Source organism: Plasmodium yoelii (assembly GCF_900002385.2).
Source record: "Plasmodium yoelii strain 17X genome assembly, chromosome: 2".
NCBI lineage: Eukaryota > Apicomplexa > Aconoidasida > Haemosporida > Plasmodiidae > Plasmodium > Plasmodium yoelii.
In genome coordinates this window covers 543,729-558,647 of record NC_036174.2, presented here as the reverse complement: position 1 = coordinate 558,647, position 14,919 = coordinate 543,729, and the positions used below count along the sequence as shown (strand labels likewise).

Below are 14,919 nucleotides of genomic sequence, written 5' to 3'. Positions count from 1 at the left end.
CTAATTGGTCAGTTATAGTCAAAAATGAGAAAAAAAAAAAAAAAAAAAAAAAAATATACATAAATATACAAAATATACAATGATTACATCCTTAATTTTAGCAAATTTTTTAACAAATTTTGCAATTATCAATACAATTTATACTTGAATTTTTTTCGCATTTATTTGAATTTATATCATTACTTTAATGTTATATTTTTTTTTATTTTTATGCTTATAAATTTTATTGCAAGGCTTGAGCTTGGGTAGGTATATATCTATATGCGCCATTTCCTTACTTTTCATTTTTTTTGTGGAATTTATTATTATTACAATTTGTAGAAACAAATTATTGATTATTGAATAGAAACTTATCGCTGCATTCTTTATTTTGAATCGTTTTAAATTTGCATCTTACTGTTCACAATACCCACTCAATATATGTATGCATATGCATCTGTATGTATGTGTATGCATGTGTATGCATCTGTATGTATGTGTATGTATGCATATGTATGTGTATGTATGCGTATGTATGCGTATGCATGGGGCAAGTTTATTTCGTAAGTGTATTCGTTCTTGTAATAACTAGCTAACTATTTGGCGAAAAAAATGAAATATTGTATTTTTGTTTTTTTTATAATGCTATCAATAAATATAAGGGAATACAAAAATTATAATTTAAATATTAAAATAAAACCTTTTACAAATAAAATATATATGTCTAGTCGAGTACAGCTTAAATCAACAAAATTGCAGCATCGAAAAAGACCGAGAAAAAAAAAAAAATCAGAAATATATAGAACCCCTGTTTTATATCATCCTAATCAAAAAGATTATTTTAATTTGCAAAGTGAATATATATGTTTACCTGATGTTGAAATATTAAATTTATTATCAAAAAATAAATTACACGAATTAATAAATGCCATTAAAAATAAAGATAATAACCAAATTAATAACATCCTTTATAAGGATATAAATAATATATATATAGATCCAAGATATATTTATTATCATCCAAGCTTTGTTAATAATGACGACCCAAACCAACTGCTGAGTCGTGAAAAGAATTCTATTTTAAAAGATACCAATTTTGACAAAAATTATGTTATAGATGCAGAAAATGAAAAAAATAACCAATTTGTAGATGTAAATAATATTTATTTTTATTTTAAAAAAGTTAACATTACGAATATAAATAAAGATAATATAAATGATGATATATATAAAGAATTAAAAGAGTTAAAAAAAATATCAATGGAAAAAGGAGATCCAATTGGCTATAATATATATAAATATTTTCTAAATCTTATAACTAATGTAGATAGATTCAAATATATAGACAACTTTTTTTTAGTTGACTATATAAATAATATATGGGCAAGTAAAAATGTTCATAAATATTTTTATTTTTTAAATTCGTTATATGATAGAATGAAAAAAATATCATATAAATTATTTAATCTTAATTATAAAATTGATCAAATTGATCATAATGATGAAAAAAATAAAATGGTGTATTTTGAAAGACATGAATTATTTAACAAAGTCATAAAAAAAACAAAATTTATACCAAATTATATTTTAAAACATAATTATATTTATTCTAATAATATTCTAAATTTATATCAATATGATATAACATCAAATTCTTTTGTTAATAAATTTGAATCAACTTATACTCCAGTTTTATTAACAGATTTTCTAGATCCTGAAAAAAAAAAAAATTTAAATATTTATTACAATTTAAATGCCTTTGATTCATATAAAACTTATTCACACACATATCCAAGAAACAATCAGCTCAAGCAGGTTATGCAAATCACTTATGGTGAAGGCACCCCTCAAAGTGGAAAAAATGATACAAGTTACTCTGTTCATGCAAATGATGACCCTGTTCATGTAAATGATGACTCTGTTCATGTAAATGATGACTCTGTTCATGTAAATGATGACTCTGTTCATGCAAATGATGACTCTGTTCATGTAAATGATGACCCTGTTCATGCAAAAAATAGGAACAGTTCGAATCAAGGCAAACAAAATAACGAACAAAATAACGAACTTGACAATCGTAGTAGTTGGGTAGATCGAATAAAAAAGGATAAAAAAATAAAATATGAAATTTTAGAAAAAATATCAGAAAAAATGTACAGCGAGTTTCTTGAAATGAACATAATTGATAACCAAAATAAAATAGATTTAAATAAAATTAATGATATTAAAAATGATAAAAATAGTTTATTATATAAGAAGGTATATGCTATGAGAGATTATTTTTATAATTTAATTTATGATAATTATAAACCTAATTTAGATATATATGAGTTAGAAACATTTATAGATGCTGAATATAGAACCTATTCATATAAAAAAGATTTAGATGTCCTTTTCAAAAATTGGGTATTGAATGAAAATAAACAATTACCAACTATACAATTTGCTAAAAAAGATGTCGAATTAGCAAAGACAAGGCTTATGTCAAAAAGAAAAAGAAAAATTATAGAATTTGACCAACTTGTATATGAACGACATTCCAAACGTCAAAATGATACTAGCCAAAATGGAAAAAATAATGACAATTGCCAAAATGGAAAAAATAATGGCAATTGCCAAGATAAGGTTATTAAAAAATCAATTAACTGCTTAATAAAATGGAATGTGAGAAGCGAAAATGACTCAACAAAAAAAAAGCCAAACGAGGATGAAAACGAAGAAGATGAAAACGAGGAAGATGAAAACGAAGAAGATGATGATGGTGAAGATTATGATGGTGATTATGATGATGAAAATTATGATGAAAATTATGATGACGATATAAAGTCACATGGATTTTGTGACGAAGAGCTAGAAGGACATGAAAACGATTCCAAAACTCCATTTTGTAATATGAAATTTGGAAAATTAGTAATTTATGATAATAATTATAATAATAAAAAATTTGTGGAAACCCTGATGACATATATACCAACATGTGATTATCAACGAGCCAATGAAATTTATAATTCTTTAAAAATAAAGGGTAAAAATGATACATTATATTTTAAAAATTATGAAAGAGCTGAAAATATTGCTTTTCTTTTACGGCAATCCCCCGAAAAAATTATAGCTGATGTGGAATTTTTATAAAAAAAAAATCCAAATAATCATTCCGTGATGGAGATGTTTAAATGTTTGCGTTCATAATCTTTTCACTATTTTGTCACCCACATTTTTTCACTATTTTGTCACCCACATTTTTTCACTATTTTGTCACTCACATTTTTTCACTATTTTTTATTTTGTTATTTCCCCCATTTTTTATTTTGTTATTTTTTTTGTTATTTTTTTTGTTTTCACATTTTGTACTGCATAGGCAAAATGGCTGACAAACTTGTATTAACACACTTGTAATCTTTCCGTTTCAAAATGGTTATTATTATATAAAATATTGTTCGTGCATTTTTTTTGTGCATTTTTTTGTGCATTTTTTTGTGCATTTTTTTGTGCATTTTTTTGTGCATTTTTTTTGTATGCTAAAAATCCAGACTATCAAAACGTAATTTATTTCTTACCAAATAAAATGTAAATTCCAGAATTAAAAAATATACCACAAATATCCTAAGTAAAAAAAATACAAGACAATGAATAAAATAATTAAAAGAAGCACAAACAAACATTAACAAATACAAACATTGCTTCTTTTTTCCCACATTACCCTGTGCCCACCTTCACCATGCGGCATTATGCTTCACTATGCATCATGTTTATTATGCTTCACTATACATTATATTTATTTAAGTGTTTTTTAAGTGTTTTTTTTTTTTTTTTTTTTTTTAATTAGCTAGTTGGGTAGCTCGCCATTGTAATAGCACAATGTGATTGTAAATATTCGTATGCATGAGAAATAAAAATACAATTCAATTTTTCAAATTTTCAAAGCTTCAATTTTTGAAAGCTTCAATTTTGGAATTTTCAAAATTTACATCTAATTGCGCAAAATGAAATCGTTAAATGATATTGATATAAACAAAACAGAAGAAGATAATGATGACGATTATATATCAAAATACATAAATGATAAAATAAAAAATATTGAGGATGTAGAAATGAGCATTGATATAATGAGGAAAGAAATATATGATCTTGATAGAGTTATGGAAGAAAAAATTGAGAACCATGTTTTAAAAAGAAATGAATATGAATCAAAATTTGAAAATATAAAAAAAAAAATGAAAAATATTAATAATTTAGTGGAAAATGTAGATAAAGAAGCAGAAAAAGGAGCAAAAATATTATCTAATTTATGTTGTGATATCAAAAGGCTAGATATAGGTAAACAAAATGTTACACAAGTCATTTTAATTTTTAAAAGAATTGCTATAATCATTACATCTGTAATTCAATTAAAAAAAAAAGCTAGAAAACGAGAATATAAAAAATGTATGTATTTAGTATATATCATAAAAAATATGTTTTTATATATTAACAATTTAAAAAATACAAATTCAGAAAATATTAGCAATAATATAAATACTCTATACAACGATATAAATATTTTATTTGAAGAATTGAAACAACAAATTGTTGAAGATATTAATTTAATATATGATCCGGATGTTCATATAGAAAAAAATATAATATATTTAAATGATAATAATTTTGAAATTAAAGACAAAGAAAAAGGAAAAGAAAACGATTCCAAAATATCTATTAACTTATTTGATGCATGTAACTGTTTATATCAATTACATCCAAATTATATAAATAATGTAGTAAACAAATTTGTTAATTTTTTTTTAGAAAAATATATCTTAATTTTTGAGAATAATAATAATAACACATTTGAAACTATTGATAGACGAATAGCTTGGTTAAAACGTGCATTAAATAATTATAAAAATACATATATTTATATTTTTCCTGATTATTATAATATCCAATTTTATTTTGTATCCAAATTTTGTTTTATAACAAAAAAACATATTATTAAGATGATTTCATATTCTATGGAAGAAATGAATTCAGTTTCTTTAATTCAAACAGTTATTAAATTTATTAATTTTGAAAATTATTTAATTAAAAATATATTTTTTATTTCTCCTCCTGATCATCTATCTTTAGACAATTTCGATTTTATAGAATCACCATTTCCTGAAATTATTTATCAGATTTTATCACAAAAAAAAGCAAGCACAAAACTTGACAGCCAAGCATGTGGCAACAAACAGATAGATGATACCAACCAAATGAATAATTTAAATGAAAATGTAAAAGTTGACCCAAAACTAATACCACACAATAATTCTCCAAAAAAAACTCATATTTCCAGTATAGGCACAAAAGAAATGGATATACAGGGCGGCGTGGATAATTCGGCCAAATTTAAAAATGGCGAAAAGAGTGGCGAAAAGAATGGGAAAGGTGGTAGTGATTGTGGTAGCGATTGTGGTAGTGGGGGGCACACGTTTAAGCGAATAATCTCGTGCGTATTCGACAGCTACTTGAGCAGCTGGCTAAAATGCGAAGAAAGTAAAATATTAGCCAAATATGAAAATATAATAAACGAAGAAAATAACGAAATAAACAGAAATAGTAAAAAAGAGGACGATAAAATTATTCTAGAACAGTTTGAAAAAAATGAATATAATAAGATTCAAAATTTTATAAATTTTATAAATTTTATAAATTTGGATAAATGTGATAATGATGATGATAATAAATCGGTTAATCCAAACGTATCAGAAAATAAGTTTGAAAATAATTTTGAAAACATTTTAGAAGGAAAAAATAATATATATAAATCTGCATACAAAATATTTTATATATATAAAAGCTACATAAATATGATATCTCAATTTACAAATTGTAAAACATTATTTGATTTTTTTATATTTTTTAAAAGATTATTAACAAAATATAGTGAAGAATTAAACAATAGAATTATAGAAAAAATTGTTTTAAAAAATAAAATTAATAATTTATTTCTAAATTCTAAAATTATTAACACATGTTATTATATTGAGCAAACTATGGGAGAAGCTTATGAAAATATGATCAACATTATAAGTCCACTTTTTGTTAAAAAAATTCATTTCAAAGAAGAAGAAAAATTATTTTTAAATATAAAAACAAAATCTATAAAAATTATTATATCTTTTATTAATGATCAAATCTATCAAATTATCAAAACTAATTTAATTAACATTTATGATATTAGACAATTACAAAAAATATCTCCTTATATTATAAATTTAAAAAATTTTTTATATAAATATTTTTTTTTTTTTAGTCATATTTTAAATGAAACATATTTAATTTATTTGTTAGAGAAAACTGCATCATTAATAATTGATCATTTTTTTCAAAATATATTTTCTTTTAATTTTATGACAAATATCACAGCTCAACAGTTACTATTAGATTGTAATGCAATAGAAAATATATTATATAAAATTCCTAACGTTTTAACAAAATTTGAAAATTTGAAAATAAATAATGAACAAATTAATTATAATATAATTGAAGAATTACAATCTACAAACTTTACTGAAAATGATAATAACCAATCATTAATTCCTAAAACTTACTATAATTATATCAAACAAAAAATTAATAAAATCAAATTTTTAATTCAAATATTTATTTCTAACACTTTAGATATCAATTCATTTAATACACTACTTGCTCAAAATAATAATATATGTACAATACATGAAATTGAAAAAATACTATCTTTAAAAGATGATAAATATATCCACACACAACCAAACATATATCATAGTAATAACAAATACATCGATCATTTTAAAAAGAGAGAGATTAATTCTGCTAAGGAAATTAAATCCCTTTTTAACAAACTTCCCCCCAAAGCGGCGAATAAGGAAGTGGCGAATAGCCGAAGTAGCGAATAACCGAAGTAGTGAGTAACCGAAGTAGTGAGTAAGCGAAGTAGTGAGTAAGCGAAGGGGCGACGCAGAAAATATTTGGGCTGTTTTCCCCGTTTGGGGGAATGACGCGCCTTTTTACGTGTGTAAAAATTTATTAATTTGTTGCGTTTTATGATGTTTTTAGATATGGAACAAAAAAAATAAAAAGTAAAAATTAAAAATAAAATTAAAAATAAAAAGTAAAAATAAAAATAAAAAAATTGTAAAAGCATGGGCACACTATCCCCAATTTTCAAAAGTATTAAGACAAATCTTGTTAAATGTTTTCATTTTTTCCCAATTTTTTTCCCAATTTTTTTTCCAATTTTTTTCCCATTTTTTTTCCATTTTTTTTCCATTTTTTTCTCAATTTTTTTTCCCACTTTTCCGCCTCACATGTTAAAGGACATGCCGGAATGGGGCTTTTTATTGTCGACGTGAAATATTTTTCCGAGACTTCGTATTCTTTGAGATTTTTGTTCAGCATCATTTTTTTGTTGCAAATATCTTTTGCCTATATTATAATCCCCACCCCCATATTTTTGTAAAAATTGACCAATACTATGTGAGCTAATAGCAAATGATTTTAGCAAATCAATAAGACATAACATTTCATTATCATCTACATCACCATGAAATTCTTTTATTAATATTCCATTTTCGGGTTGTAACATAAAAGCATGTATATCATGATCTATAATAACAACTCTATCTAAATTTCGACCTAATCTGTTTAAATCTTTAATATAATATTTTTTTTTTTTTGAGCATTGATCTCTATGTAAACAACCAATAGCGGGTATGCCCCATTTTGAAATTACTTCTTGGGCTACTGGAAAATTATCATCTGACCATATAACAATTTCGTAAAAACTTGATAATTCTTTAAAAAATAAATCGGAATATGGTCTTTTCAAAACTCTCCATCCTGTTTTTCTATTATATTCTAATTTTGCTATAACATAATTTAAATCTATTACTAATGTTGGTAAATTTTCTGGATAATTTAGATCCTTAAAGTCAGGTAATAATGGTTCATTATTAACAGGAAAATATTTATCTATAAATTCTTGTATTATTTCATTATATTGTGATTCTAAATGTTCACATTTTTTTTTTATTATTTGTATTAGATCTTTTGTATTTATATTTTTTTCTATACAATACATATACATATATCCAAATGGCATTAATATTAAACTTAAAAAAAGATACATTTTTATTATTGATTCTCTTTGCTTTCTGTCCATATATATTTCCCTTGTCGTTTTTTGACGTTTTTCATTTTTTCCCAAAACAGTTTGCTCGCACTCATTAGCTTCATTTTCAACGTTTTCAACGTTTTTAACGTTGTTTTGAACGTTTTTATTTACATTTCCCAAATTTGTGGAAAAGCATCTAACACTTATTATATTACGTTTTCTAACACTTATTATATTATGCTTTCTCACATTTTCAAAGTTATACATTTTAGTTATCATATCTTCACCATTTCCAATCTTTATAATTTTACCAAAATTTTTTACATTTTTATTTTCTGAACAATATAAATTTTGGTATCTGACCAAAGGCCATTTATATAAGCTCCGAACAAACTTATTTTCATTATTTTTTAATCTTATAATTTTTATCATTATATTGATACTTCATTTGACACTTTTCCGATACGTTGTTTTTAATTCTCCAATGAAATAAATAAATAAAATAAAAAAATAAAAAAATAAAAAATTGGCACTATTTTTTAATACTTACACAGGTGCCCAATATCTTTTATGATAATAAATAAGTAAACGTTTGTCTTTTTATCTTTTTATATTTTTATCTTTTATCTTTTATCTTTTATCTTTTTATCTTTTATCTTTTATCTTTTATCTTTTTATCTTTTTTATGCTTCCCTTTTGATTTATATGTCATATATATATCACGAATTGGAAATAGTTTTATTTAATATTTTCGGAGTATATTATTACCCACATCAAACTATGGATTCAAAATATGCATACAATTTGTAGAACCAATAAAACTGATATATTTATTATTGGGAAAATATAGATAAATTTAATTCTCTGAAAAGATAAAACTTATCAATGGAATATAAAAACAAACATGATATCTACACGAATTATGGCAAATGAGCAAACAAATATATCATGCATATGCTAGGTATACTATTACGTATGCATGCTTAATTTCCCACCATTTAAAGATAAAATATTGTGGAAAAAACAATCTTGCTTATTAAAAAAATAACCTTGCTTATTAAAAAAATAACCTTCTTATTAAAAAAATAACCTTGCTTATTAAAAAAATTGTTATGCTTCATACATTTTTATATCATAATATATCTTGTATATGTAGAGATATATAACACAATTATTTAATTCATATCAATAAACAAATTTACCATAAAATAATAATAACATACATTTATGTATAGGATACTATTTAAAAAAAAAAAAAAAAAAAAAAAAAAATACATACATACATAATATATATATATACATATATATATATATATAAAATTTGCTGATTAACTTAAATTTTCTATACAATATTTTTGCCCACTTTTAATTATACCCCCATACATACGTATATGTATGTATATGTATAAAATGAAAAAAAAGTTCCATAAATATTTTAAGCACAATTAGGCTATAATAATTTTCTTCTCTTACACAATATTTCCAAATGATATTTTACTAAATTAATAAAAATAAAAAAATAACGCTTTTTAATTACATGCTAATGATAATGTTATAAATATATACATGTATATGTACTCTTCATATGAGAGTTACATTACCACCACATATATGTATATGTATATGTATACATATTTACATATTGTACCAAACAATATTTTTTTCCAAATTTTCAGTTAAAAATGAACGAAATTATAAATAATTTTTACAATAAATATACAAATGTTACAGTAAAAAAAATTAAATTTATAGATATAAACATTATTTTTAACCTGTTTAATATAATTCTTTTATCAGTTTATATATTCACATTTTCCTTATTTAAAGAAAAAATAGCTAATGCTACCCTTTTTACAGCTATTGGAAATTTTACCCTTTTAATTGCCTTGCGTGTGCAGGTAATAATTATCCAAAAAATTTTCCAATGTATATAATATCTACAAAATTAAATATGGAATACACAAAATAATAAAAGAAAAATATCTATCATTATGTTCACCATTTTCATCATTATGTTCACCATTTTCCCCATTTTCAAGATTACAAACAAGAGCCTGTTCAACCTTAAACAGGAAAAAATTATTTTCGATTTCGTGATATGTTCTTTAATTTTATATATTGGTAATAAATATTTATACACACATTTTTTATTTCAATTTTTTCGCAAACTTTTATTATCTTTACATTTGTTTTACATTTCTTTAATTTTGTTATAGGTCTATTTAGTTATGCCCATTTAAATTAGTTGTATCCCCATTTCATACTCAAACTTATTTTCATTTTTCCAAACTGGTCATTTTTCCAAATTGGTCATTTTTCCAAACTGGTCATTCCCATTCCAATGGGATAACGAAAAATAAAAGAATGCAACATTATTGATCATCTCATAATTTAAAATAACGATAAATATGTAATAAATGATAATTCTTATTTTTTTAATTTTTTTTTTGGAAATATTATGTAAAGGATATGTTATAAACATAATTAAAGGAAGAGATCATAATTTTTATATTCCAATTAAAAATTATGTTGAAAAAAAACAAAAAATAATAATAAAACCTCATGTATTTAGAAATTACATGAAAAGGTTAAGAAATGCGACTGTCGAAATTGATATTGAAAATCGAAAAGATTTAACAAAAATCGAAATTATAAAAATGTTTTTAAAAGGAGTAAGAGAATGTAAAAATGTCGAAATTCTAAAAGAAAAAGCTAAAGGTCATGTACCACCAACAACGAAAAGAAAATTAATGAAACAAAAAAGAATGGTTAATTTGAGAAACCATATAAAAAATGATAGAATTAAAAAACAAGAATATGTTAATCCTAATCAAAATATTTTAAATTTTCCAAAAAATCAAATAAAAAATATTAATGCTGCTCTTTTATATTTTAAGCATTATTTTGGAAAATACGAAAATAACCCCAATTAAAATTATGTCAAATGTGGACAAATTAATGGCCACCCTATCGTCATCCTGTTCGTTCTTCTCAATTTTTTTCTCAAATTTTTTTTCGTTTTTTTTTTCATTTTTTTTCGTTTTTTTCCCAACTTGCCCGCCAATGAATAATCTACATGCTTTACATTTCAATGTTTATTTTTTATGACAAAAATTAAAAAAAAAAATTTATTTAATTGACCATTTTCAAACAAACTATTCACGTTTGTGATTTTATATATGCTAAAAAATTGTTCAAAATAATATAACGTACCAAAGACATCTCAAAAATGATTGCAAACATATTACTGGCCTATATAATATTTTTTATAGTTTGCATTAATTATGTTAATAACTGCTACTGTTTCTTTTTTTATTTGTGTATATATTTTATATTCCTTTTCAACTGGATATATATCCTTATATGTTTTAACACATCTATTATTTAATTGAACAAAACGTTTTTGATAATCAAATAAAATATTTTTATAATTCCGCTTTTTTATAAGTAAATTTTTTAATTTTACCAAATCATTATATAAAAATTTATAATCTTTTTCCATATAACTAATATCTGCATTCTCATCCACATCTAATAATATTTTCTTAACATTCATATCATTTATTAAATTGGAAAAACTTCCTAAATTGGTGTATTCCATAGATTCACGGCTTTTGCCTTTTGTCGGATTTCCTTCGCTACTACGTACATTGGGGGTGCCTAAAAGGGTGGAAATGGAAAAATGAGAAAATGAGAAAATGGAAAAATAAAAAATAAAAAATGGAAAAATAAAAAATGGAAGAATGGAAGAATGAAAAAATGGAAGAATGGAAGAATAAAAAAATGAGCAATGCTTCGCTTTTGCTTCGCTTTTGCTTCGCTCTTGCTTCGCCTTTGCTTCACTTTTTTTATATTACTATGTGCCCGAATCTCGTAGTTCCGACTTATAGAACATGATTTCTTCGATGTTAAATCGAGGGATGTATTAACTGAACCCAACCCGATTGTAGATTTCAAATTTTGATAATAAGAATAAATAGGTCTTAATGTTTCTTTATAAAATTTATTTGGAATAAACTTAAAATGGCTATAAAATAATTTATCATAAAGTTTTAAAATTTCTTTAATTTTTTTTTTTTCATATAATAATTCTTCATTTCCAATATTTTTTGGAATTAAAAAATAATTCATATCAACTTTTAAAACATTCAAACATGTATTTAAATAAATACTTCCATATGAATCCATAGAATAATTTTTTTCTTTTCCATCTTCAAATTTTATTTCTTGTATAATTGTGTTTATATTTTTTATGTCTAACAATGTTTGTCCATCGCTATCTATTACGGATTTACCTGACTCGTTCATATTATTTAATCTCGGTTCTTTAATTTCTTTTTTTATGTCTATTTCATCACCATAATTAAAATTTTTCATTTTATTTATACATATGTCTTTTTCTTTACATGAATATTTATTTAGAAAATTATTTTTATCATCTAACATATTTTCATTAAGCCCATTTTTTGCGTTTTTTTCGACATTTTTTTCGACATTTTTTTCGGCATTTTTTTCGGCATTTTTTTCGGCATTTTTTTCGGCATTTTTTTCGGCATTTTTTTCGGCATTTTTTTCGGCATTTTTTTCGGCGCTTTTTTCGACATTTTCCACGGTTTTACTAGTTAAATGCTCACTTGGAACTTTCCCTATTTTTACCCCATCAACATCATACTCTTTTACATTCAAAAAAATATCTTCCTCTCCTTTTGTATTATTTTCCTTTTTTCGTTTAAATAGTGCACTATCACTTTCTGAATTATGTCGACTTCGATCATAATTCCGATTACTATTTATTGCACCATTTTTTACACCATTTTTTATACCATTTTTTACGTCACTTTTTACGCCGTTTTTTATTTTTTTATTTTTTTCCCACTCATAAACAGTTTCATTTTGTTCTCTATTTATATACTCTTGTTTATACTCATCTTCTTTACTCATTTTTCTGGATAATTTATTATTTTTTTTTTCCTCATCTTCTGTATACAAACAATCATAAAACATTGCACTTCCATGAATATCATTTAAATTTTTATTCACATATTCTTTATTATTAATACCATAAAAGTTGTCTTTATCTTGGATTCTATTATTTTCTTTTAGAATTTCCATATACACACCATCAGAATTAAAAAAAACATCTTCATCATTTTCCTCACTATTTAAATTAAAAATATATCTTTCAGATTTATATAATTTTTTTAAAGGAAAATTATCTGATTTTATACCCTTATAGAATTTTTTCAATCTTATAATTTCATCTTTTATATTTTTACAATTTTCTTCTTCTTTTATGTTATCTTTGTTTCCTTTATATTCATTATCATTTAAAAATGGGAACCAATCTTTTATACAATCTTCTAAAATTATGTTGACCATATCATTTTGCATACTGAAATTATTTATGTGAGCATTGCTATTTATATTTTGAGACATCTCTATTTATTTCTGTTATATGTACTATAAGCAGTACTGCTTAAATAGTTCATTGTTCATATAAACTTATTGTTCACATTAATTTATTTTATCTTGATAGAAAAATTATATGTAAACACTCAAATATCAAAAGGCTTGCAAACATAATTTATATTTTTACTAATTTATATTTTTACTAATTTATATTTTTACTAATTTATATTTTTACTAATTTATATTTTTACTAATTTATATTTTTACTAAATTTTTTTTTTTTTTTTTTTTTTTTTTTTTTTACTCCAATTATTATATTCCCTTATTTATTATACCCATCAAATAGTGATACAAAATTATTATTTTTAAAAACACCTCCAGAGAAAATAAATTTTTTTTATGTAACTATATGCGTCTATACATGTCTTGAATTCTATTTTTCATTTATATGTACACTTATTTTTTTAAGTAAATATAAGAGCTATTAAAATGTATACACACTTTTGCTTTATATAAAAATTATGACCACAAAGGTAATATTTGCACTTATAAAATTATTAAGTTTTTGGCGAGCTTTTACTGAATGTTTGGCAAATTTTTACTGATAATTATTTCACATATTTTCCTTTTTTATATTGAAGAGTGAAGAACTCTTTTTTTTTGCAAAAAAATTATATTTATATATTCCTAATTAAATGTGTACATAATACTATATGGACATGTACATAAGAATATATATATTTTTTTTTTTTTTTTTTTTTTTTTTTTTATAAAAATAAGACCTGAATGAAATATCTTTTATTTATTTATTTATTTATTGTTATGTTATATTCATATAACATTTTTTAAAACATCAATGTTAAGGATTTATAAATTAATAATGTAAAATTATTTTCTTAAAATATGTTACACAATAAAAACAGGTTGAAATTTTCAGTTTCTTTTTTTTTCTATACAATTATATAATCTTACTAAACAATCTAAAGAATATTATTGAAAAAATAAAAAATATTTTTTTCCATATACATATATATAGGTACCTATTTAATAATTTCCAAGAACCTTTATTATATAAAATCGTTATATTACATTCTTAAAAAAAGAAAAAGTGTCATTTCACAATGTTATTCATATATCTGACGTAGTCACATATTTACACATTGTGAAATTCACATTATTGTTATTAACAAACAATAAAACCATGCTTATAAATAAGTACACAAAAATCACGAAAGGTAGCACACCAAATTTACATATTTTTTATTTTCGTAAAAAAAACAAAGGAGAGAAAAAATATATACATAAATTTGTAACAGAGTATAATTTTCACTAAAACATGTGTAATTCATTTCCTAAAACAATTTCTACTAATAGTATTGTATATGAACATATGTATGTTTTTATTTCTATACGTTACT

The 14,919-nt window shown here is 22.9% G+C and overlaps 6 protein-coding genes across 6 annotated transcripts; 4 read left to right on the top strand and 2 right to left on the bottom strand.

Annotated features, from left to right (window-relative positions):
* Window positions 1–591: 591 nt before the first annotated feature.
* On the top strand, window positions 592–3,111 carry PY17X_0212600 (conserved protein, unknown function; the record flags this gene model as incomplete). The annotated part of the gene is made up of 1 exon (XM_724861.2): window positions 592–3,111. One exon carries the CDS (start codon window positions 592–594, stop codon window positions 3,109–3,111), a length of 2,520 nt encoding a protein of 839 aa, XP_729954.2.
* An 851-nt stretch (window positions 3,112–3,962) lies between these two features.
* Window positions 3,963–6,875, top strand: PY17X_0212500 (vacuolar protein sorting-associated protein 53, putative; the record flags this gene model as incomplete). The annotated part of the gene is made up of 1 exon (XM_022957978.1): window positions 3,963–6,875. One exon carries the CDS (start codon window positions 3,963–3,965, stop codon window positions 6,873–6,875), a length of 2,913 nt encoding a protein of 970 aa, XP_022811381.1.
* A 407-nt stretch (window positions 6,876–7,282) lies between these two features.
* On the bottom strand, window positions 7,283–8,524 carry PY17X_0212400 (uncharacterized protein; the record flags this gene model as incomplete). The annotated part of the gene is made up of 1 exon (XM_724863.2): window positions 7,283–8,524. The coding sequence occupies one exon, from the start codon at window positions 8,522–8,524 to the stop codon at window positions 7,283–7,285; it is 1,242 nt and encodes a 413-aa protein (XP_729956.2).
* A 1,250-nt stretch (window positions 8,525–9,774) lies between these two features.
* Window positions 9,775–10,337, top strand: PY17X_0212300 (dolichyl-diphosphooligosaccharide--protein glycosyltransferase subunit OST2, putative; the record flags this gene model as incomplete). Its single annotated transcript, XM_022957977.1, has 3 exons — window positions 9,775–9,990; window positions 10,132–10,213; window positions 10,309–10,337. The coding sequence occupies 3 exons, from the start codon at window positions 9,775–9,777 to the stop codon at window positions 10,335–10,337; spliced, it is 327 nt and encodes a 108-aa protein (XP_022811380.1).
* Window positions 10,338–10,509: 172 nt separating this feature from the next.
* Window positions 10,510–11,025, top strand: PY17X_0212200 (conserved Plasmodium protein, unknown function; the record flags this gene model as incomplete). The annotated part of the gene is made up of 1 exon (XM_724865.2): window positions 10,510–11,025. The coding sequence occupies one exon, from the start codon at window positions 10,510–10,512 to the stop codon at window positions 11,023–11,025; it is 516 nt and encodes a 171-aa protein (XP_729958.2).
* A 311-nt stretch (window positions 11,026–11,336) lies between these two features.
* Window positions 11,337–13,528, bottom strand: PY17X_0212100 (conserved Plasmodium protein, unknown function; the record flags this gene model as incomplete). Its single annotated transcript, XM_725319.2, has 2 exons — window positions 11,337–11,752; window positions 11,950–13,528. 2 exons carry the CDS (start codon window positions 13,526–13,528, stop codon window positions 11,337–11,339), a joined length of 1,995 nt encoding a protein of 664 aa, XP_730412.2.
* Between the last annotated feature and the right edge of the window lie 1,391 nt (window positions 13,529–14,919).